Here is a 25367-nt window from a genome sequence, read left to right as displayed (position 1 = left end):
GGCATTTGTCTCCCTCTCAGGAGATGACAGTGAAATCAAGCCCCCATTATCTCAATAATAACCTTCTGAACACACCCCTGTATTGGCTTTCTCTCCTTCTGGTGTCACCAACCAAGCTCCCTCACAACTGTTGCCTATGAGTACCTACCAAGTAAACTACATGTTTCCAATCCTTTCTCAGGCTCTGTTTTTAGTTTAATCAAAATGAAAAACAAAACAAAACAAAAAACAGAACGAACGTATGTCCTTTACTATGAATTATAGTTAGGTAATTCAACTCACTGTCTCTAGCATTTCCCCAGTGCCTGGAACCAACTCTGGCACACAGCAGATAGTCCATAATTGTTTGTCAGCTAGAAATGAATTTAAAAAAATATGAGCCACCAGTATCAACTTAGAGCGTAGAGAAAAGCCCCACTTATAAACTACATAATCATTGAGACAGTTGTCCATGTAGCTAATTCTAGGTGAGAAACATTAGGGGAATCCAGTCTCACATTTGATTTTCCTCTGTCACTTTAAGTTCAGCCAGTTGTGCGTACTCATTGAATCTCAGTTTCAATACCCTTTGTCTCCTTATGCTGCAGGCCCAGAACTCCCCTAAGAAGCTCAGCTGCTGCAGAATAGCCAGATCTGAACTTCCTAAGGTGTGATTCATCATGCACATGATGACAGCACATCTGTACCCAATGCATGAAACATGGAGACTTGTAGTCCCTGGCCCAGGATATGACCCAAGTGGCTCAGAGCTTAAGTTTCCCCATTATTTCTGCCTTGAAAACAATGCCCAGCCCCCTCCTCCACACTCCCAATCAAAAACACATCCCTCGAAAGTTTATAACTTTTTCATTATATACTTCTCTCCTTCCTTTCATTAAAAGGTTTTTTTAATTATTCCTCTTTCAAAGATTCCTTAGAAGGTATCAAGAGTAGGGATAAAGAGCATGGACTTCTGAGTGAGAAAGAATTGGGTTCAAACCCTACCACTGTCATTTAATAATGATATGCTCCTAGCAAGCGACTCTCTCCCTCTGAAGCTTAGTTTTCCCATCTGTGAAGTAAAATAATAATAGCTACTTTTCAGAATAATTCTGATGATTAAATATTATACAGAAGCACCTGGTATATAAATGCTCAATAAATGCTGGTTCTCTTCCCTTTCTCTTTAATTAGCTTGCACTTTCTATAATGTTTACGAAGTTCCTGGTATGGCATAGGTGCTTAGCAAATGCATCTCCTCTTGTTTCATTCTTGCTGTGACTCTCTCTGTATTGGATATCTTTCTGCTTCTTCACTTGTTGTTTGACTGCCTGGTTTCATGACCTCTGAAAACAGCATAATTTGTATTTTTGGTAGTAGGGACGTAGCATAGAATGAGACAGTTGAGGTCCTCAATCTTATAGAGCTTACATTCAAGAGCAAGATAGCCAAAAATAAATAGGCAAAAGCATAAATAAATGAGATTATTTCATAGAATGATAAGTGATGTGATGGGCAGTAATACGAGGGGATGTGACAAGGAGTGACAGAGAAGCAAAATTATATTTGGGTGGTCAGGGAGGCTTTTAAGTGAAGATGGCAATGGAACGAAGCAATCAAATGCTATGAAGGAGCTAAGAATCTGAACAACTAGGGGCAGAAAGTTCTAGGAAGAGGGAAGTAGATGGGAAGTAACCAGCTTGGTGTGTCTGAGGATGAGAAAGAAGACTAGTGTTACCATCCTCAAATGTGTTAAGTTAGTGACCAGCTTCCTGAAAGCCAATTCAAGAAGAGAAAGAGTTTGGGTTGTATTGTTCTTTTTTGCAAATATAAAGAAAATATCTCAAGGATGGTTATATAAAGGAATTTGTTTTCTTGCCTACTAGAATATACAGCTTCCATCTTTTCTGGCCTTTGAAAATGGCTCCTTTCTAGGAGGTTATTCTCCCCAGAACTCAGAGTCCCCCCCAAAGGATGATTGCTGCCCAGGGGTCTGAAACAATAAGTGAGTGAACTCAAACCCATGGGTGTTATGACCCAATCCTTTGACACTTGAATGCTCAGTATTGAGGGCAGGAATTATTCCAGGACTCTTGATATGTCATCTAGGACCTACAGAATTATATTCATGAGCTTTGAATGACCTCAGTCAAGTCACTTGAATCTTATTCTTCATCTGTATGATTGAGTGAGAGGTGAGTGGTGGGTGTGAGAGATTGAGTAGAAGTTTATCTGTGATCTCTATGGTTCCTTCAAGATTTCCTGTGTTTCTAAAGGCCCTTAGGGATCATGGAGTGAATACTACCAGGGAACTCTCAGGTGTTTAAAAGCTCTCCTGCATCACTGATGTCAGCTGTGCCTGACGCCTTTAAATTTGTCAACAGTCTCCAAAGATGAGCTGGAGAGAAAGTTGTCAATTATGTATTAAAGGACAGTTACAACAGGGCCCATAATTGTTCTCTTATAAGCCCATCTTCATTGTTGGTTTATAACCAAATTCTTTCTTTCCAGGGTACTCCACCCTCACCTTTTCCCACTGGTGTAGGTGAGGCAAGGTAATGAGTTCTCCCTGGGGGTTTGGGGTCCAGTGAACACAACTCCTTGATCTCACCTCAGATGGCTCCAGGGATGTATCCAGAATCTCTCCTTTGGGAGGTAGGACAGGATGACTCAGGGAGAGGGAAGTCAACTGCAGGAAGTTTATCAAGACTGGAAATGGAATTGGTGGACAAATCAAAGCCTGGATACTCCTAAAGGCATATGGCATGGGAACAAATGCTGGGCTGGGAGCCAGGAGATCTTGCCTATGTGCTAGCCTGAACTTATTCACCAGGAGACTGAGGGCAATTTTCCTTGACTTCTGGGATTCAGTTTCTTCATCTGAATTGAGGAGACTGTCTTAACTGACCTGTGAGGATCTTGTAAGTATGATATTTTAGGATTCTAGAAGCATAGTAGCACCAGTGGGCTACTCCCAAGCCTCAGTTTCTGCTTTTGCGAAAATGAGAATAACAACAGTAACTTTGTCATAGAATTACTGTGAGGATTAAATGAGTTTACCACTGCATCTCTACCTTGTTCATTCAGTGTACTCCTCTAGTGGTCACCCATTAGGCTCCTACCGTAAACCACACTCTGTGCTAGGAGAGGATGAACAAATGAATACAGTGATGCACTGGAGAGATACCCTCAAAGAGCTAGAAGTCTCATGGGACACATAGTAAACATTCAAAAATGGAAGAAATTTTAACAAGACATTTCTTTTATTATTCGGTAGTCAGCTCAAACCCCCTTGCCCATGTTACAGGCAAACAATAGGCAAAAATATTCCAAGGCATGGTGAATACAAAACTTTCAAGAGAAGACGTTCTCTGTCCCTGGCCTAAGTTATACTTGACATATTCAAATATCTGCAGAGGCAAAGCAGATAATACAAATTAATGTAGTGAGTGGATGTCAGACAACCTGGAAGGGGTAGAGTATGGCAAACTAGAGTTTACACGCATTCTCTAAAGTGGGCAGCAGCTACTCAACTCTCCTGTCTACTGCCACCACGTCAGAATGTGAGCCCGAGGTTTCCAGAACCTACTCTTTTTCAGCAGAAGCCAGGAATCCAGATTTTCATGTAAAAATCTTCCAGATTTCAAATGATGGCAACTTAATCAAATATTAAAAAGCACTATGTAACCACTGGGTTGCTACCTCCAGTTTAAGGCCAATTATTTCAGATAAGTAAGAGCATTGTGTATATTTCAAAGAGGATAGTAAGGACAAAGGATGAGTGATTACTGTATATCTCTCTGCACCAGGCATCTCACATACATCATGTATCATTCCATTTGTTGCTCACAACAATGTTGAGAAGTATTGATGTTTAGTTCTGATTTTCTTCGTTAATGCATTCACATATGGAGAATATGCTTTGGGAAACACTGGTATAGACAGATAAGACTCTGGCAGCATGAGGAAAATGGATTTTAGGGGCAAGACTAGAGGAAGGAGAGCCTGGTGAGGAAGTTCTATTGGAAGTATCTAGAGTGGCCTTAGTAGAGAAGAAAACAAGGACAGAGATGAGGTCTAGTGGAGAAGTAATTAATTCAGATTTTAAAAAAACCAATCAATAATGCCTTAGAGGGAAATTCTACTTCCCTCCCACCTCCCCATGTCCAATGGAGGAGGGAGGGACCTTACATCTGTACCCCTTTTCCTATCTTCTTTTTTTACCTTCAGGCTTTCTCTTTGATGCCTCTGCTTGGTCCTATGTTAGCCATCCCTCCAGGTGGGCAACAGAAGCTGAACCTTAGTCCTACAGACTGTGGTCGCCTAGTTCACCCTGCAATGCCACACACAATCCTTTCTTAGGGCAAAGAAGTTCTGTAGAAAAGATCATTCAGCCATTCTTCTTGATCCCTAGATCCATGGGCTTCATGCCTCTGGCTGGCATTACACTGGCAATGAGAAATGGAAAGAAATGTGGATTAAACAGCCAGGAAACCCAAATTCAATTCTTGACCCCATTCTTCTGAGAAGTTTGAACTGCAACTACCAACTTCACAAGCCTGATCTTCAACTCCCCATCTGTAAACGGAGATAATAATTCCCTCTTACTTGGAAGGATTAATTTCTGGATAAAATGAGATAATGGATTCAAAGGTCCTTCAATTCATCGTCCATAGAGGAGACAAGGTGATAAAACTTTCACTCTTTAGTATATCTTAAACCATCCGCCATAATGTTAGCCTTTCTGTAGTCTCTTCTCTTTTAATTCCATCACTCAAAACTTATACTCCAGTCACACCACTCTTTTATTCCTTAAAGCCACTCACTGCATATGCTTTTCCCTCCACCTAGAATCCTCTCCATCCTCATCCACCCCTCAACTTTCACTCATCTCACCACTTCCTGCTCACATTTCAGGTCTTACTGGGTGCCTACTATATGCCTGGCATTTTACTAGGCACTGGGGATAGAGTGAGGAAAAAGATGAATATAACTTCACCTTGGAGGAGCTAATATTTGAGTGAAAAAGGCAAATGCTAAACCTCTCTCCCTCCAAAATCTAAAAGTATTCATTATAATTGTAAGAAATGCTACCAAGGGAGTACTCAATGCTAAAAGTTCACATAATCAATAAGGGGGCCAAATATAATGTAAGGATTCAGATAAGTGGCATTTAAGCTGAGACTTGAGTATATAGATCCAAATGGGAAAGATAACTTGTGGTATCAAGAGCAGAGAGAAGACTGGGGAAGTAAGCAAGAGCAATTATTCATAATCTTGTGGGCCATATCAAAAATTTTTAAATTCAATTAGAAGAGTTACAGAAAGCTCTTAAAAAGTTTAAATCAGTAGAGTGATACTTATAAATCAGATTATCTATTCATCAAAGATTTATTGAGTGTCCATGGTATGCCAGACACTGTGCTACGCACTGGATATGGTCAAAAGTTGTATTTGGAGACTACTGGCAACCTGGGATTTAGAATTGAGAACTGAAAGGGATAAAAGGTGGCTAATATGAAGACTAATTAGAAGGTGATAGCAAGAGATGATAGGTGGCTGAGATCAGGCAATGAGAATAGAAAGAAGTAGATCTAAGAGATAATATTATATGTCAATTATATCTCAATAAAGCTGGAAAAAAGAGATTATAGACATTAAAGCAAAATAACTTGGTTATGAACTGAATATTAGGATGAACAAGAGAGAAGAATTAAGTCTTGGGGTTTTGTTCAAGGAACTGAATTTATAGTGGTATCAGTTATAGAGTGAGTGAATGAACACTTGGAGCGGGACACATTTGTGAGGAGATGGTAACAAGTTTAGTTTTAGATGCATTGAGTTTGAATTGCTTGCGAGACATCAAATTGCAAATGCTTTTGACCTAATTACTGCCCAAGCGCCCTGCCTCTTAATACCATCACCTTGGGGGTTAGTATTTTAACATGGATTTTGGGGGGACAAAAACATTCAGTTTACTGCACATGGATAGGGAAATGACTAAAGAAAAGTTGGAACTGATAGATAGACATAGAGTAGTGATACTAATGGACAGGAAATCCTGTTGAATTAAAAGACAGGCATGGTAGTAGTGGGAGATCAAAAAAACTGACAGGATAAAAGATTATGATCAGAGAGTGAGACGTTGGAACTAATGATTTTTGATGGGAAAATGTGAGGACAAACTTCAGGATGTGACCTAAGAGAGGGTGGCCAATACAGAATGGAGGAAAGCTCAGTGGAGACAAGCAGGCGAAGGAAGTGAGAGACTAGATTGTTGGACAGGGCATCCAGGAGGAACTGAACTCGTCTATTGTGATGACAAGAGCACAGATGGAGAGAAAGCTCCAAACCAGCAGCTTAAATACTTAGAGAATCAGTTTCAGGTAAGGAAAGAAGGTGAATACTGGATTCCATTTGACTTTACCTTTTGGGAATGACTGAGTTTCATGGACATAAGGCAGGATGGATTTAGTCCTGACAAAGTGTTCTGATGGAAGATAGGCACCTCCCTATGATAATTCTTGCCAGGATTAGAAGGAGGTTCTGAGGAGTGCAGAGGGAAAGGTAACTTTTCTTCTCTTGGCATCTACAATGGGCGGCTGCTACTAAGGTTGAGTAAGACAACAGATGATAGCAGGGAGGAAGTGAGATCTGAAGAACAGTCTTTTCAGCCAGAGGGTGAGCTCCACATGGGGTACCGGTAGTCTTGAGTATGATGGTTTGATCAGTATGATTAATTACTGGAACTAGAATCTCAAATAATTGTCTCATTTCCTCTAGATAGCCTTTACTACCTCCACTTGACTGAGTTAGAAGCCTGTATTCTGTGCTTTTACAGCATCTGAATTATCTTAACACCTATCATGCTATAGGGTAATTTCTTGCTAAGTGTGTCTCTTTCCTAGTAGACTATATGCTCCAAGAGGGCAGGAATCGTGCCTGTCTTGTTACTATTCCATGCCCATGATATGTTTTACAGTGTCTGGTCCATAGTAATACCTCAATATACATTTATGGGATGAACAAGTCTGCTTTGTGAACTGTAAAAAACTCTGTGATACAGAAGGCAGGCTGGGTGGCACGGGGGGATGGAGAGAATTAAGACCCTCCAAGGACCTTTTCCCTTTGGAGGTCCTTGACTTTAGAAACTTCTCACTCAAAGAGTAGCTGGAGTGACAGAAACATTTTCTGAGGACCTAATATCAGTTCCAGATGTTTGCAGTCATGTTGGATTGTACCTCACCCTGTAAAACATATTTCCTTCACTGCCACCCTCCCCCTCCATGTTAGCTGAGGGAGTGGGGCCCAGTCTCCATGACATCACCTCCCTCAAGCTGGTCCAGGGCAGGCAGACAACAGGCGAGTGAGGGCCCCTCTAGCTTCTCAGACAAAGGGTATGGCTCAGCCGTGGCCTGCATTGCTTGAGGAGCTATGAGTAATGTCGACAATATTTCATAAACAATTCCAATGTAATTGCTCTGTCACAGCCGCTGCTGCCACCATCCTCGCAGCTACCAGAGGAAGTGGGGCCTTGCTGCCCCTTGAGTTATTCCCCATACAAATTCACTTCTATAAGTTCTTCTCATCCCTTGAGAAGATCTTCAGTCTAAGGTCTAAGATGGGATGGTGTTTGTAGGGGGAGAGTGTGTGTTTTGGGCCATAGATTACACTTAATGGAAACAGGAAGGGAGTGGATATAGATTGGGGTTGGGGGTGGATGGGGACGTCTTCTGACCATTCTGGACATTACCCTTGACCCAGATCTAGATGACTCTAGATGAATAGTTTATACACAAGCCAGCTTGGAGAGACAAAGACAAGAAAATATAGGCTGAGACATAGGTAGAAGGGGACAAGAAGTGAAAAAGACAAAAGAAGAGGCAGAGGGAAGGATATCAAGAGGAGACAGAAAGAAAGAGAAAAAAAGAAGGAAGGAGAGAGAGAGTCAGGAAAAAGTAAACATAGGAGAAAACAGAAACAAGAGTTAAGAGTTGGCAGGAGGGGAGCGTGGTACCAATCATCTGGGGAATGGTTCAGTAGGCTCCCAGATGCCAGGACAGAAAGGGGCACTGAACAGCTCCAGATGTTGCTGCCTTTCATGAGAAGGTGTAGGGGGATGGTGGAGAGGGTCTGCTGCCTCTATGGGTGTCAACAGAGCCAGCCGGCCCTCCAGCCCTGAACCAAACAAGCTGAAGCTGAGAATCCCATGGAGAGAAAGAGAAGTCTCTGATTTTTAAAGGTTAAAAAATAAATTCCATCAGTTGACCACAGAAAATGCAGGGGAGTGTGGTGAGAGATTATAACATTGGGTGAGGTCACTCCTTGTCTTCATTCTTCTGATCCTTACCTTGAGGAAGCTGGATTTAATGCTTAAGGTCCTTCTACTCTGAACCTTTGGGATTCTCAGAAGATGGCATATTGGAAAGCAGACAAAGAGGCAATGAGTCCAAGGGGCTACATTTCCTATAAGGTCAGAGTCCTTCAACTCCCATCAGGTGGCTAGAGACTCCCACCTGCTCAGACACACAAACGCCCTATATCACCTAATTTCCATCTGCCTCTTGGTTTATTCTTGGCAAGAGCAAAGCACACCAGAGGTAATATGGACTGGTGGAAAGATGTTTGGACTTGGTGGGAGGGTAGGTAAAGAAACCAGAGCCCCTACTGTAGCTCCAACTCTACCACTAACTCATCGTGTGTATAACCTCCAGACAAGTCACTCCCCTTCCTCAGCTTTTTCCCTGTAAGTCAAACGGCAGATTTGGATTCATTAAATCTGCTTGTGCCTCAGCCGCCCCCTCTTATTCCCACCCCTCCTGCGCCTACCCCTGCCCAAGAGGCTGAAACCCATGCCAATTGCTCTGATGAGGCCATGCGGGAGAACCAGACGTCTGTTTTTAATATTGATGACAGATTAGCGTGTGGGGAATTCAGCCACCCCCCATAACAAGCCCCATTTCTGCTCATAACAACTGAAACTGGAGGCTACGTATTCTTGGCTTTCCTAATGGAGTCCCAGAAGTGAGAGAGCAATGGCTTCTCTGAAGGAAACAGAGAGGGCGCCAAACCCAGGGGTGAGGGGCAGGGGAAGGAGACAGGGAGGGAGAGTGAGCATTTCAATGGCTAGGTCAAAAGGGTGTTGAACGATGGCAGCCATAAAGTGTGCATGGATGCATGTGTGTGAGAGACAGGGGAAAAGAATGTGTATATGCATGTATATCTGTGCACACACACACGTGAGCTCATGGACAAATAAACATTTCCAGCACTGGATTCGGCTGCCGGCAAAAATCCAGTGACATCAAAGGAGAAAGCCCACATCTTCCTATTCTGGCCTTACCTGGCCAAATGTGTGAGCAATCCTAACTCTCTATCCAAAACAAGTCTTAAAGCTTATCTTAAACCTTTTCTTCCTAACATTTAATTTTCCCTTTCATTTTTTTTGATTCATGGAAATGAGAAGCAACTAAAATTTATTAGTACCGACTATGTCCCAAGAACTGTATATATTTGAACCTCAAAGTAAATTTTAAAGTAGGTGTTATTTTCCTCATTCCACAGATAGGCAAACTGAGGCCTAGAAAAGATGTTGACTGGCCCTAGATTTCTCAGTGAGGTGTGTTGGAAACTGAAAGCAGAAACTAGGTTTTCCAAAGCCCATCCTTCCTCATTAGGCTTATATCCTCTAAGATAAAACTTGATGAAGTGAACTGAAATCTGCAAATTTGGGCCAAGTTCACCTTCCAGGTGGCTGAGATGTGGTAAAGGTGGAATGAAAGCAAAGAGATGTGGTTTTTGTTTCAGATATCCACCCCCAATCATCCATAGCATCAATAGATCATGACACATTTTAGAAGGCCTACTATGTACTCAGCTAGTCTCTAGGACTACATAAGATACCGTAAGACCACACAGCACTAAAAGAGTTAATGTAGAGTTGAAAAATTGAGACATGTATATGCCTACCCATATACAATTCAATTCGGTGAACACTGAACATCTATGTATGTCAGGCACTGTGGCAGAATTCCAAATTATAAAGACACAAGATTCATTATTTTGTTTATTTAAAGATAATTGCCCACTGAAAAAGTCAAGAATTGGATAGTGGGGAAAAATGAAAGGCAAGTTGCACAAGGAAGGATTAGAGGAACCTGTAAAGATGGAGGCAGATATGTCATTATCTTCAAACTTCTAAATGGCAGCAGGAGGAACAAGGAGTAATATCTTTGTGGGGTGACACCAGACCATGTAACTAAAAAGAACCAAGTTTTCCCTCTATCAAAAAAGGGAACTCTTGAATCAGGGCACTAGTTCATGGACAATCAAGGAAGAATCTTAGATTTCCATTTCTGGACTAGATGGAGAAACAAGAACTAGATTTATTTATCCTACTGCTGGAAATATTAAGACATTTTTTAAAAAAGAAAAGTACAGAAAATAAGTTTTCAAACTGGAAATCAGGCAACAAAGGACAGAGATCCTAAAAGATGGAAAACACTAAAATTTCCCCAGCTTACTGTTTTTAGAGAGTTTCCAGGTCACTGTGCAGAGAGTGGGATGACTGGTAGATGCCCTAAATTGAGAAGACGGAGTTCTCAGTCCGGGGAGACCAAAGTGATTAAAGTTTATAGGAGAGAGTAATGGGGAAGAGAGAGCTGTACAAAGAGAAAATTAAAGAGATCTACAGAGGGTCCCCCTTCAACATTCAGCAGAGTACTGACTGAGGAATGTATGTGAGGAACCTATCAACCCAAGAAGATTAAACAGAACAGTGCCCCATCCTATATAGGGACCAGAAATAGAGCCTGTTCCTATCAGTCACACTGGAAAATTTCATAATTCATGAGCCATTGTGTAGAGTACATAGAAGGGACTTGCCTCAGTAGTAGGGAATAATTAGCCCTAGACTAAACACCGTTCTGGTTCCACCTAACAAATCTTAACAGCAAGACCCAAAAGAATCAAACTGTTTCCAAGTAACATAACTGTGTCCCTGAACAGAAGTGAAAAATACTTATAGGAATACAAAAATATCCAGCACCCAACAAGGCAAAAATCACGATGTCTGGCATTCAATCAAAAATTACCTGGCATGCAAAGAAGCAGGAAAATGCAACTCATAATGAAGAGAAAAGTCAATCCATTTACACTGACCCAAAACTGATAGAGATATTAGAATTAGCAAACAAGGACATTAAAACAGTTACTATAATTCTATTCCATATGTCAAAAAAGTTTAGACATGTAATATATAACAAGACCCAAATTAAAATTCTAAAGATGAAAATTACAATATCTGAGATGCAAAATTCACTCAATAGAATTAACAAATGATTAGACTTTGCAGAAGGTATTGAAGATATAGCACTAGAAACTATCCAAAATGAAACAAAGAGAGAAGAAAGAATTTTTTTAAATGAAAACAGCACCAGTGAGATGAAGGAAAACTTCAAGTGGCAAAATACACATGTAATTGGAGTCACTGAAGAAGAAGGATGGGCAGAGAGGAAAAAATACTTTAAAAAACAATGGCCCAATTTCCCAGATGTGATAAAACTGCAAACACACAGATCCAAGAAGCTCAATGAACCTCAAGCACATTAAATAATAAAATTGCTCAAAACCAGTAATAAAGAGAAAATCTTAGAAGCAGCCAGAGAAAAAAATGATATGCACATACAGTGGGACAAATATAAGAATAAAGGCAGATTTCTCAATGTAAATAATGCAAGCAAGACAGAGGAGCAACATCTTTAAATTACTGAAAGGAAAATCTGTCAATCTAGAATTTTGCACCAAGCAATAATAGCTTATAAAGGCAAAAGAAGAAAGAATTCATCACTAACAGACCCGAAATACAAGAAATAGTAAAAGACATCTTTCAAGTAGAAGGACAATGAAACAGATGAAAATATGGATGTATGTGAAGGAATGAAGAGCATCAAAAATGGTAACTATATGGGTAAATATATAAAATTATTTTTCTTATTATGTCTTTAAAAGATAATTTACTATTTAAGGAAAAATAATAATAAATTATGGAACTTATAACACATATATAAGTAGAATGTATGACAATACAGCATAAAAGCTTGCAGGAGAGAAATAAAAGTATACTATTGTAAGGTTCCTATACTGTATACGAAGTGGCATAATAGCACTTGGAGGTACACTGTGATATAGCAAATATATTTTTGGAAACCCTAAAGTAACCACTAAAATAACAAAAGAAAATTATAGCTAATAAGTCAACAAAAGAAATAAAATGGAATCATAAAAACACTCAATCCAAAAGAAGATAGAAAGAGAGAAGAAAGGGAACAAAGAAAGATGGTTCAATAGAAAATAAATAGCAAGATGATAAACAAATCTAACCACAACAATATCACATTAAATATAAATGATCTAAACACCCTCAATTTAAAGGTAACAGTGTCAAATTGAATAAGAAAAGAAAAAAAGGCCTAAATATACATAGTCTACAAGAAACACATTTTAAATATAGAGGCACAAATAATATAAAAGTAAAAGAATGGGAAATGATAGACTATTCTAACACTAATCAGAAAAAAGCTAGGGTAGTTATACTAATAGCAGACAAAGTAGATTTTAAGCAAAAATTGCAAGAGGGATACAGACAACAATTTTGCAACGATAAGGGATCAATTCATCAAGAGGGTATAACATTTTTAAACGTTTATGCACTTAATAACAGAGCTTCAAAATAAAGGAAGTAAAACTTGATAGAACTATAAGGAGAAATAGAGAAATCCACAATTATTGTCAGAAGTTTCTCTGACAATACCATTCTCTCAAGTATTGACACAAGAAGAAGACAGAAAATCAGAAAGGATTTAGAAGACTCAAACAACACAACCAACCAATTTGATCTAATTGGCATTTATAGAACACCCCATCCATAAACAGAAGAATGTACATCCTTGTAAAATGGACACTGAAAATAATGATAGATCATATTCTGAGCCATAAAACCAGTCTTAATGTATGTAAAATTATTAAAGCCATAAAAAGTACATTCTCTGAATAGTGTAATCAAATTAAAGTTCAATAACAGAAAGATATCTGAAAAATCCCCAAATATTTAGAAACTAAGTAACATGTTCTAAAGAACCCATGGGTCAAAGAAGAAAACAAAAAGGAAATTAGAAAGTATTTTGAATTGAATGAAAATGAAAACACAGTTTATCAAAAGTCTGTGGTAAGCCACTAAAGCAGCAGTTAGGGGGAATACTTATATTACAAAAAAAATTCAAATCAATAACCTCAGCTACCACCTTAAAAATCCAGAAAAAAAGAAGAGCAAACTAAATCCAAAGTACACCAAAGAAACGAAATAACAAAGATCGGAATAGAAATCAATGAAATAGAAAACAAGAGTGAAAATAGATGAAACCAAAGTTGATTCTTTAAGAAGATAAATAAATTACATGACCCTCTAGTCAGATTGATCAGACAAAAAAGAGATGAGACAAATTACCAATATCAAGAATGAGAGAGTGATACCACTATAAATTCCATAGATATTAAAAGAATAATAACAGAATATCATTAACAACTTTTTGCCAATAAATTTTATAACTTACATGAAATGGGAAAATTCCTTGAAACACACAAGCTACTAAAGATCACTCAAGAGGTAATAGACAACATGAATAGCCCTGAAACCATTAAAGAATTAAATTAGTAGTTAAAGTCTTCTTATTAAAAAGGCTCCAAACCCAGATCACTTCACTGGTGAATTCTATTAAACAATGAAGATAGAAATAGTACCAATTCTAACCAAATTCTTTCAGAAAACCGAAAAGGAGGAAATATTTTGCAATTCATTTTGTGAGGTCAGAATTACCCAGATAGCAAAACAGACAAAAATATTACAAGAAAAGAAAACTACAGATCAAAATCCCTCACGAACACAGATGCAAAAATTCTGAACAAAATTTTAACACATCAAATCCAAAAATATATAAAAGAGATAATGCATCATGACCACGTGGGATTTATTTATTCCAGGAATGCAATGTTGTTTTATCATTTGAAAATCCATCAATGTAATTCACCATAACAACAAACCAAGAAACATAAACTATATGATCACTTCAGTAGACACAGAAAATTCAACATCCATTTGTAATTAAAACAAAATGAAACAAAACAAAAATCTCTCAGCAAACTAGCAGTCAGTCTTTCACTATTAAGTATGATGTTACATGAAGAATGAGCACTGTGCTGGGAGCAAGACAGACCTCATTGTATAGCCTGTCTCTACTAGGTACTGGGTGTGGGGCTTTGAGAAAGTCACACATCTCTCTGAGATTCACTTACTTCATCTATAAAACAAGGTTGGTAATCACTCGGAGACTGATGTTAGCAAAATGGCAACATAGGAATTTCTAGCACTTATCCCCCATCCCATCCGCCCAAGAAAAATCAATTTGAACAACTATCCATGCACAAAAATACCTTCACAAAAACTAAGCTTCCTAGGTGAGGGATTATAACACCTGAGTAAAGCACAAAAACAAGAAAAGATGCACTGAGGAGGGTGGGAAAGATAGATTCATTCCCCTAATCTCTCCTCCAAGCCTGGGCAGCCCAACACAGAGAGAGAAATCCTCCCTGTGGAGGGAGAGAGAAATGAGCACCTGACTTCACTATGGACGCCAGAGCTGTCCAGACTCAGCACCAGGCTGACTTCCATGGCTGTAGGTGGCTCCCAGCAAGCTCCTGTTAACCCAGGCGCCTAGCTCACCCTAGAAGCTGCTGGCTCCAGGGGCCTAGCAGCTCTTGTGGCGCCAGCAGCTTCCAAGGCACCAGGCTATGGGTGGGCTCCCACAAACCCAGGCTCCCAAACCCTCCTGGTGCCTGACAACTTCCATGGCCCCAAATGGTCCCTGTCGCCCAAGCTCCCAATCAGCCCCCGTGAACCCAGGCTCCAGGCAAACACCCTCGAATCTAGGCTTTCAGCTGGGCGCAGCACCAGGCCAACTACCACAGACCCAGCTTTTTTACCCACCCCAGCACCAGGCCAGCTCCCACGGCCCCAGGCCCCCAACACTCCAGCATCAGGCCTGGCCCCATGGCTCCAGCCTCAAGGCTGGCTTGCATGGCCCCAGGCTCCCAGCCTGCTGCAGAGCTAGACAGGCCCCTACAGACCAGCCTCCAGGATGACACAGCTTCTTGGCTGGGTGAGACAGTTAGAAGGACTCAGAGAGAGCGCCCTGAGTTACAACCAAAGCAGCACTCTCAAGAGCCACTTTTCTCATCTTCTCCTGCATGCCTGAATCTTTTCCAAATCCCTCTTCCCCAGCACTAGTTAAAGATGACTATCTCAGTCTATCTCTCTAGAAAAGGCAATTCCTTGAATTTCTTTCTCAGTCCCAGAGATAATATATTCACAGACCAAAGTCTTCAAAGAAGTGACCTGTAGGTCTTCCCAAGTAGAAAAGGTCAAATCCTCTTCTGAATTAACAAATCCTTTGATATATGACTCTGAGGATACAACGCAGAGAGTCAGAAATTCCTTCCAAGTACAATTTGCTCTCTTTCCCTGTTGAAAATCCTACAGAAAAGCACACAGGTGTGGGCACCAGATGACAATCACTAAACAGTGAAACCTCCCCATGCTTTCCCAGGTCAGATGACACCAAGTCTCCAAAGGCATTAGAAAATCCCAGGTTCCCTCCTCTGTCACACTATCCCAGCAAAGCGGGAAGTCCTGGGCTTTTGACTTACCTGTGTAGAGGTCCGTATCTGTATATTCATCCACTTTTTTGTGCTGCAGAATATAGTCAGAGACCTTGGTCCCAATAGCTGGCTGAACATCCACCCACTCCAAGGAGACCACGGTGCTGGAGGGCTCTACCGTTGGCGATAGCCGCAGCCTAAAGGGGGTGACAGGGAAGGTTGGTTGGTTGCCAGCCAGCATTGTCTGGGCCCCAAAAGATTCTGCAGGATTCATCCTGCACTCAAATTCTGATTCAACTCACCACCAAGCCTTTGTAGGGACTCAGGCATATACTTCTTTCAGCCTCTGTTTCCTCATCCATAAAATGCGAATAAGAAGAGCTACTTTTCAGCATCAATGTGGAATGCAGTAAATTAATCCAAGCACACAATATGTGCTCGCAGAAAGTTGATCAGCTTTCCATTTGTTTAGACTATATTCTCAGTGATGCTTCATTGCCAACTAAATTGGCAATGCCTTCAAACACAGTAGCTTTCAACCCTTCTGCCATTCTCTTCAATACCCCAATAGATCAGTCAACCCTTTAATATCCTTAAATCAGTACTCCTTCACAGAGGGCAGGAATCCTGGGAAATCCTTTCATAAAGCAAGAAATAACAGAATGATTGAAGGTTAGAACTAGAAGGGCCCTTAGAGAAAGGGAGGTGCAATCCCCTCATTTCACAGATGGGGAAAGCAAGGCCCAGAAAAGGGAAATGATCTGCACAGTCACACAGCAAGTTGGGGAAAGACCATGATGGTAATGGTAACTTGGCTTGTCCCCAGCCCAGATTCTTTCTCTCTTTCCACTACACCACACTCTCTCTTCAAGGACTATCTTAGAATGTAATTCTTCTCACCCTAGAAAGGTGTTGTGACCCTGGTTCCCCAGTGTTGGCCCCTGCCCAGCTCTGCTGTGCTCCTCACACCACTCTCCCTCTTGATCACACTCCTCCAGTCAAGATGCCCTTCCTCAGCTTCCTCAAGTGGTGAATTTCCTGGGTCAGGGCTTTCACACGTGCTCATCCCTTTTGCCTGAGATATGATTGTTGCCCCTTGTTGATTGGCTGAGTCCTACTCGAATTCAGGTCTTTTCAGAGAGGCTTCTCTCCCCTCCACCTGGAGCATCCCCACATAATTCTCCTCATTAGCAATTTTGTTTTTCTTTCATATTTTTATTATGTACTTTTTAAAACTATATCTTCTTTTCCCATTTTTGCTTTGACATCTGTCCCCCTCACTAAACAATCAGCTCTCTAAGTGCACAGACTGTGCCTGTGTTCATTGATGAATTTCCCACTGTCTGACACATAGCATGTGTTCAAAAATTATTTGTTGAATGAATGAATGAATAAAGTGAAGTATCTTAGAAAAGGTTCTACACTTTCTTTATCTTGGTCGCCCCAGTGTCCAACATAGGAACTGACAAAGCCATAGTCAGTATCCAGTAAACCTTGGCTGAATGGATGAGTGAAGGAAGTAATGATGGACTGAGTTGAATCACTAAATAGCACACATTGCAACGTCAGTGTCTACCCCTGAGCCATGTTTTTGTTCCCCCAAATCTCCCTGCTGTCTTGAAGAAGGAAGCAGGCCCCAGAGATTTCAGGCATCTGGTGAGGAATCCTGGGAACAGAAGCAAGTCATGGCCTCAGTTGGTAGGACAGGGGTGTGAGTCCATGGAAAGAGGGCCATACATACGTACACTGGCTGCGGGAGGGGGCTGCAGTTGGGGAGCCCACTGGCATCAAAGGCGCTGAGGTCACACCTGCACCAGTCATCGATCACGTCCCCTTTCCCTGAGCACCAGTAGGAGCTCATCAGTGCACTCTTGAAGGCCTGGAATAAAGGAGGACAGAAGAGATGATGACAATGGTGGAAAGATTGAAAGTGAAGGTGCCCATGGCCATGATTATAGCCGACTAAAGTTTCAGAGCAGCCCTTCTAGACACAGGACACCATCTCTTGCCTAAATCCCTAGCACTCTACTACCAGGTTCTCCCATTCTGAGCCATTCTCTAGCCAGCAGCCAGAATGGTCATTGAGACAGGATAAGTAACAGCATCTACTGAGAACCTCCTCGGGGCCCAGCATTCCACCTATATTAACTTATTCCATCTTCACCACCCTACACAATAGATATTATTATTATTATTATTATCATCATCATTTCCCATACTACAATTTGGAAAACTGAGGCACAGAGAAAGTAACTTGCCTGAGGTTCATAGCTAGTGACTGATGGAGCTGGGATCTGCTCCAAGGCAGTTTGGCTCCAGATTCTGCCTTCTTAAACAGCTTGCTACACAATTTCTTGTAGAAGTTTGACCATATCACCTCCCTGCTGAGAAACCTTCAGAAGCTCCTCATGGCCCTCAGGATAAAGTCCAAGCTCCTTGCTCTAGCTCCTGACTACCTCCCCAGTCTCATCTCACACCACTCTTCTGATTTTCCTTTCCTGCCATCATCCATCCTCAGGCAACCACTAACATTTCCACCAACAGTGAGCTCCTACTTATGAAAAATGTGCTTTAAATCAGGAGAGAGCAGTGTTTCTGTAAAGGGCTAGACAGTAAATATTATCAGCTTTGCAGCCAAGCTGTCTCTGCTACAATTACTTAACTCTGCTTTTGTAGTGTGAAAGTGACATAGACAACACTTTAAATGAATGGGCATGATTGTGTTCCTATAAAACTTTACTTGGAAAGACAGGCAGCAGGCTAGGTTTGGTCTGAGGGCCACAATTTGCTGACCCTTGCTCAAACTGAAGATTGCTACTCTATTTAATTGCAATGTGCTTCATTGCCTTTTGTTTGTTTGTTTTTAAACACATTTTATCTTCTCTGCTGGAGTATTTCCTGCACCTTGTACTCTACGTCATTCTTTTGGTCTCAAATAAAACACTCCTTTCTCTGGGAACCCTACCTTGACTTCCTCAGGCCTCGGATCATCTCCTTTTCTGGACACCGTAATGCACTAGACCACACCTACCATCATATTCCCTTGCCTGTCTCATCCAACAGATTCTGATCCCATCAAGGGCGCAGGCCATGCCTTATTCACATCAGTCATCTCACGGGACTGAGCACAGTTGTCCAGTCAATAGTTATTGAATAAATGAAGGGACACTGAAAAACTGATCATTAGGCTCAGGCTCAGATGAGCTTTATGCTTTAGTCACTCCTTCTACATTGACATTTCAAAGCATTGGGGAGGCAGAATGTTTGACAGCTCTTTCTAAAACTTAGGGATTCCAGAGAACGTTGCTCTCTTAGACCTTTGCCAGGTAACAGACTACATGCTTTCTTTCTTTCTTTTTCTTTTTTTTACTTTCTATGCACTTTTTTCCCCTGCCTTTTCTCCCCAAGTCCCCACAGTAGATAGTTGTATATTGTAGTTGTGGGTCCTTCTAGTTGAGGCATGTGGGACACCACTCAGCATGGCCTGACAAGCGGTGCCATGTCTGTGTCCAGAATTCGAACTGATGAAACCCTGGGCCACCAAAGTGGAGTGCACGAACTTAACCACTTGGCCATGGAGCCAGCCCCTCTGTGCATTTTTTAAATGAAAGCTTCACACTGCTTATAACCAAGGATGCCTGATTACCCAGGTGACACTTTTTCCATCCTGTGTTGTTCAAAAGATTCAAATACAGCATGTTTGTGTAAAGTGGGCCTGGGGTCTGCCTCCTCAGCTACCCAAAACATGAATCTAGAAGGAGAATGGTATGGTATAAGCCTCCATTACATTTCTCCCTGTACCTCTGAAGAGAAGGCTCCAATGACTCCTGCCATATGTTCTTACCCACACCCTCTCCTAGGGGGTGAACAAATGATCTATTTTCCCCTGAATTAAGAGTAGTGACCCAAAGGAACAAAAAAAAGAATTATAATAAAAGCCAATGTTCATGAAGCACCTAATTACACAGAGTAAGGTGCTTTAAGGGCATTAAAAAATGTAATCCTCACAACAGTCCTGAGATAGAGACACTATGATCTTCATTTACAGATGAAAGAATTAAGATTCAGAGCAGTGGAGCCATTTTCCTAAGATCACACAACAAGTGCATGGTGGAAGTAGAATCCCATCCCAGATCTCTGTGACTCCCAAGTGAGACTCCTTTCTACTTAACCATGCAGGGCAGTGGGGTTAAGCCAAAGAAGAGTAGCCAGATTCAGTAAATAAAAATACGGGACACCCAGTTAAATTCGAATTTCAGATAAACAACAATTTTTTTAGCATAAGAACATTCCACTCAATGTTTACATATAGAGTCTGTGGGCCAGGGTCTGGCACACAGTCATAGGACCGTTCCTACTACATCTCAGAACTTACGTTGGGAACAAACGTCTGTTCTCCTACCAGCACCAGAGGGGGCACTCTCATGAGGACAGAAACCAGATGGAACAGCATGAGGTCATACTGACGGAAAGACCTTTTTCTCCCTCCATTTGCAGGTTCTCCCTTACTGAAATTAATGTGCACGACTACCCATGGCTTGAGATTCTGTAACATCTCCAGCCAAGCTAAGGACTTAATTATCGTAATGGTGAAATCCAGGGCCATGGGTGAAAGTGACACAGATGGTAAGAGATGGCCTTGGACATCAGCAAGGGGAGGAGAGGGAACATCCTGTTTTGGTTGTGTGTGTGTTTTTATTTTTGTGTGCGTGCGTGTATGCGTATGTGGGTGTATGTGTGTGCGTGTGGTTTTTGTAATCAATAGTCACTTGAGCTTGTGGAAAACAAAACAGGAAATCTCTCTGGACTTTGTGAGTTTCACCATCCAAGCAGCTCTTGGGAAGAAATCCTGCCTGTGAGTCTCCTATGAGCCACTGGCTCTTTCCCAAACCCTGAGGAACAGAACGGGGACTGGTGCAGTGGCCAGGCAAACCCTGGACAGCACACAGATACACCCCGATAGAAGGCCTACATCAAACAGGGAGCCCTCGCAAGGCAGCAGAAGCCAGCACTGTGTCAGCGCAGGATCACTCTTTCCTTACTTCTGCAGTCCTTGCAACACTCCATCCGGAATCCAGTTAGATCCCAGGAGAAAAGAATCATAGAATGTTCCAGCTTCAAGGGACTCTCTAAATCATCTAATCTAATCCCTTTTACAGATGCAGATACAGTGGCCTGGAAAGGCTAGCTGGCTGGTCCAAGGTGATAGAGCAACTTTGTGATGGAATGACTCTGTTCTTCCATTTAACCTCAAAATTACCCTTTGAGATGGGTGTCCTATCCCTATTCACAGATACATGGAGGAGCAGGGACTTTAAGTGAAGTTCGTCTGAATCCTGGCACTCTTGACTTTCCCAGGTCACATCGGAACAATAAATGCCAAGATTTCATCCAAAACATCCTTTTCAGCTGCTCTGCTTGGATCACGCGGCGTCTGTGTTGTTTGTGTGTGTGTGTGTGTGTGTGTCCTCAGAGGAAAATGAAACCTTACACTGGAGGCATTGTTGACTCCTGGCTTTTGAGTAAGTGAAGGGACTTAAGAAACAAATCCTGTACTTAATACGAGGGCTAAGGGCTAGATTTGCATGGCCATTGGTTTTCATAACAAAGAAGGTTTGCATTTCCACTACTTGTAAATACTTCCAACTTCTGGCTAATTAGCTAGCAAACCAAGCTGGGCAGGAGGAGAAAACAGCCACAAAAATGTTAAGCAATCAAAATAAACTAGGATTTATTCCTGACTCTGTTGTTACTTTCCTATTTGAACTTGCATAAGCTATTGCTCTTTTCAAGCCTCACTTTCCCCATCTGTAAAGTGAAGATGCAGATGATATATTTTTGAAGGTTTAATTAAGTTCAATAAACATTCACTGAATTTCTTACCCCATACCACGTGCCATCTAGATGCTAAGAAAGGAGATGATCAAGGCCCAGTCACTAACTTCAAAGGACTCATAGTTTAATGGTGAAGACACACACAAACAATTACAATTAATATGGTTCAAATGCTATGAAGTAATATACACAGGAGGGTGTGGGAATACAAAGGAAGGGGCCCTTCGAGCTCTAAAAATTTTGACAATGTCTTAAGAATCTTAAATTTTAAGTAAACACTCCGTATTTGATTAAGTTTCTTGGGACCATCTATATAGAATGTCACTAAGCCAGTGAATTAAATTCCATACTTACAATGTCTGTATTTTTTTACACTGTAACTTATACTCAGGGGCTGATATCAAGTCTGTTACTTTTTATATTAAGATGGTTTTGGTTTGTATAACAAAAAAGATGCCCTGAAGTCCTCACTCAAAGCTTATTGGATTTTGTTATCTTCACGGTACTAATAAGCTTGGTCCTGTGGTTGCCTAGTCCATACCAACTGAGGAGGTGAAAGCTGTCTAGAGAGAAAATAATAGATTAGCTTTTTCTCCCAGCTCCCTTTTAGAGCCTACATAAGTCAGCCAATATTCCTTAAATTGAATTGAAAGTTCACATTGAATGCTAAATGAAACAAACCAGTTTATAAATGATAAAAGCAAAAAAAAGAAATATGTGTGTGTGTGATGTTATTCTTCCTCAAGATTACTTGTATTTCCCATGTCAGTGAATAGCACCGCCATCAATTTAGTGCCTCCAGTCAGAAACAAGGGGTCAACCCTCCCTCTACCTCATAACATATCTCAAAACCAACTTCTCTTCCCTGGTCCCACTGCTGTCTCCCTGGCGCAAGTTAGTAATGTCTCATCTCTAGGCAATTGTCATAGCCTCTGGACTGGCCTTCCAGCTCCAATGTCACCTTTTCTAGCATATCGTTCATAGCTTTCTAGAACATCACTGCTTATTCTGCCCCCTTGCTTAGACCCCTTCAAAAGTTCCACTACCTTCTGGTTAAAGTCGCCACTTCTTAACCTGACATTCAAATTCCTTTGTTGTTCAACTGTAGCTCTTCTTTCATCTTCTTGCCACTGCTCCTAGTCTATGATCCAGTACATACTAACTTCCTAGAGTGGTGCACTGTTTCATACCAAGCATTTTCTCATGTTGTGACTTTGGTCTGAAATTCCCTTCCCTCACTTTCTTCTTGCTGAGCTCCTAGAAACTTTCCCTGTCAACCAGGACCCTACCACACTTGAGATATTTTGTCTCTCCCTCCCTCCTCTCATTCAGCTTTTTCACATTTCACATTTCCTTGCAATTTGTGTGTTTATGTGTCCTTGCTTATAAGACTGTGAACTCCTCCAGGCCAAGGTTATTATTCATCTCTGTGTTCACAGTGCCAAGAAAAAGAGTCAACACATAATAAAGTCCCAGAAATATGTGTTAAATTCCATGGATATGTAACAGGATGCTCTGCCAGAGATTAAACTTGTATACTTGCTATTGTTTTTTGCCTCTTGCAAAAGAGATGACAGAAATGCAATTGGTCACCATAAAAATACCTAAATTTCCTTGAAGCCATTGAAGGGGATTGCTGTGGGTATGGAAGTAGAATTCCTTTTGGAGACATTTACAATTACTGCTTGGAGGAGAATAGGTTGATAGCTTTTTGCCCAGGGAGTACTTGGTCTAAAATAAGAAGCTTCTAGATCCCCAGAGATGGATGTGAAGAAGGGACTGTAGTTGCCATCCTAGCTTGGTAGGGAGACTAATCTCTAAGCCCATGCCGACCACATGTTTGATTGCTCAGGAGGGACTGGGTTGGTGAACATAGAAGGGATTGAAGAGGACATCATAGCAGTGCTTGTACAGAGGCAGAAACAGTGATTCCTAGCCCGGCCTGGACTTCTGGGACAGGACCTACCTGGGCCATCTACCATTCACTCATTAGCACACCTCCTAGTAGCGGCTGCAGGAGATGCCAATCACTCATTTCCCTAGTAGTTATAGGAGCTGGAGACCAGGGACTAGAGCCCCCATTCTTTGCAAATGGAATAAGAAATGCCTGTGGTCCTGATAGTGAGATTAACTGGTCATCTTGTTACCAATCGTGACTGCATAATTAAGCAGCATGTTTGAGAACACATGTGGGGAGAGAAGTGGGTGATGTTAGTTGACTCACGTTTTCTTATTATCAAACAGGGGAGGAAGGCAGGCGTAATGACTTTAAAACATGACCCTAAATATCTCTGACATTTCCCTCATCATGAAGTGGGATCTGGGTGCCTCCTCTTGAGTCTGGGCTCCTTGATTGCTTGACCAAAAGAAGTGTTACTGCTTCAATTTCTGGGCCCAGGCCTTAAGAAATTGGCAGCTTCTACATCATGTCTCTTGGGATACTCACTCTTGGAACCCAATCACCATGCTGTGAGGAAGCACAGACCACATGGTGAGGCCACAGTGTAGGTATTCCAGCAATAGACTGAGCTGAGGTCCCAGTCAACAGCCAGGTTCATCTGCCAGACATGTGAGTAGGGAAGCCTTTGAGATGACTCCAGCCATAGCCACCAGTTGACTGCAGCCACAAAAGAGAGCCGCAGTAAGAAGCACCAGCTCAGCCCAGTCAACCCCCAGAGCCACTAGTGAGAATAATAACATGATCATTGTTGTTTTAAGCCACCGATTTTTGGGATTACCCAGCAATAAATAACTGGAACAGCAGGTAATTTACCTCTGAACAATTCTGAAATATTGCTCAGAGGAAGTGGGAACTAGGGAGCAGCTGAGCAAAGAGAATAAAAAACCTCAAACTACATACATATCCCAGGAGCTGGAGGGCTCTGAAGTGAATACACGCAGACTCATTGTCACAGGTCCCTGGCATTTCAGATCTAGAAGAGTCCTGAAAAGTGATACTGACACTCATGACTTTGCAGACAGAGACGCCCAAAGAGGGGACGGGACTTGTCCAAGTTTACACCACAAGAATTTGCCAGAAAATAAACTAAGTTTTTCATTTCAACTAACATTCCCTAAACAAGGCCACCTACCTTTCGAGCTGGGTCCAAGCCACTAATCTGCTATGCGGTTGGGCAGGAAACAAATACATTAACAACATTTACCGAGTGTGTGCCAAGCATTTTAAAACACGTTATCTCATTCAATCCTGTCAACAGCGTTATGAGACAAATTCGGCTGTTAACCATGCCCGTTTTACAGATAAGGAAACTGAGGTTTGAAGGGTGAAGACCCTGTTCAATGTTACCCAGCTAAAAAGGGGTAGAAAAAGAACTCGAACTCAGGTCATTTGACCCTGAAGCCCATTCTCTAAGCTACCCCCATCATGAGCAATATTCTCACTAACTAGGATTCTCACTAGGATATGAGAAATAGCACTTCATGTTTCTTGAGAGCTTACTACAAGCCAGGCCTGTTCTAAATGCTTTACATGTATTCTTCCACAAGAACCCTAAGTACTTTAGATATACTAACTCATTTAATTTTCCCAACAACCTGAGAGGTAGGTACGATTATTAAGTCCATTTTACATTTGCGCCCAAGGTCATAGAGCTAGTAAGTGGCACAGCCAGGATTTGAACCCAGAAAGTCTGGCTCTAGAGCCTGTGCTCTGAAATATAAAGCATCCAAATACACACTGATGGAGGCAATCCATTTTTTAAAAACGTTATTTATATTCCCGGTCCCCCTCATCTTTAGCATATATTGAGACCTTTCACTGTACTGATGGAAATGAGCCAATGAAAAACGCCATAGGTAACTGCCATTTTCGTAAGTCAAAT

The 25367-nt window shown here is 41.4% G+C and overlaps 1 protein-coding gene across 8 annotated transcripts in view; it reads right to left on the bottom strand.

Annotated features, from left to right (window-relative positions):
• Positions 1-25367, bottom strand: part of ASTN2 (astrotactin 2) — an 829157-nt gene that overhangs the window by 132944 nt on the left and 670846 nt on the right. For 7 of the 8 annotated variants that reach the window (XM_044778942.2, XM_070518865.1, XM_014830403.3 and 4 more), the window contains 2 exons: positions 17436-17569; positions 15739-15887 (listed from right to left, as the gene is read on the bottom strand). In XM_044778942.2, the coding sequence (XP_044634877.2) occupies positions 15739-15887; positions 17436-17569 (283 nt within the window). Of the gene's footprint in view, positions 1-3232; positions 4428-15738; positions 15888-17435; positions 17570-25367 lie in introns of those variants that run through there. The other variant, XM_070518867.1, reaches the window with a different exon arrangement.

Source organism: Equus asinus, chromosome 10, assembly GCF_041296235.1.
Source record: "Equus asinus isolate D_3611 breed Donkey chromosome 10, EquAss-T2T_v2, whole genome shotgun sequence".
Lineage (NCBI taxonomy): Eukaryota > Metazoa > Chordata > Mammalia > Perissodactyla > Equidae > Equus > Equus asinus.
This window is presented reverse-complemented; position numbering and strand designations above follow the sequence as displayed.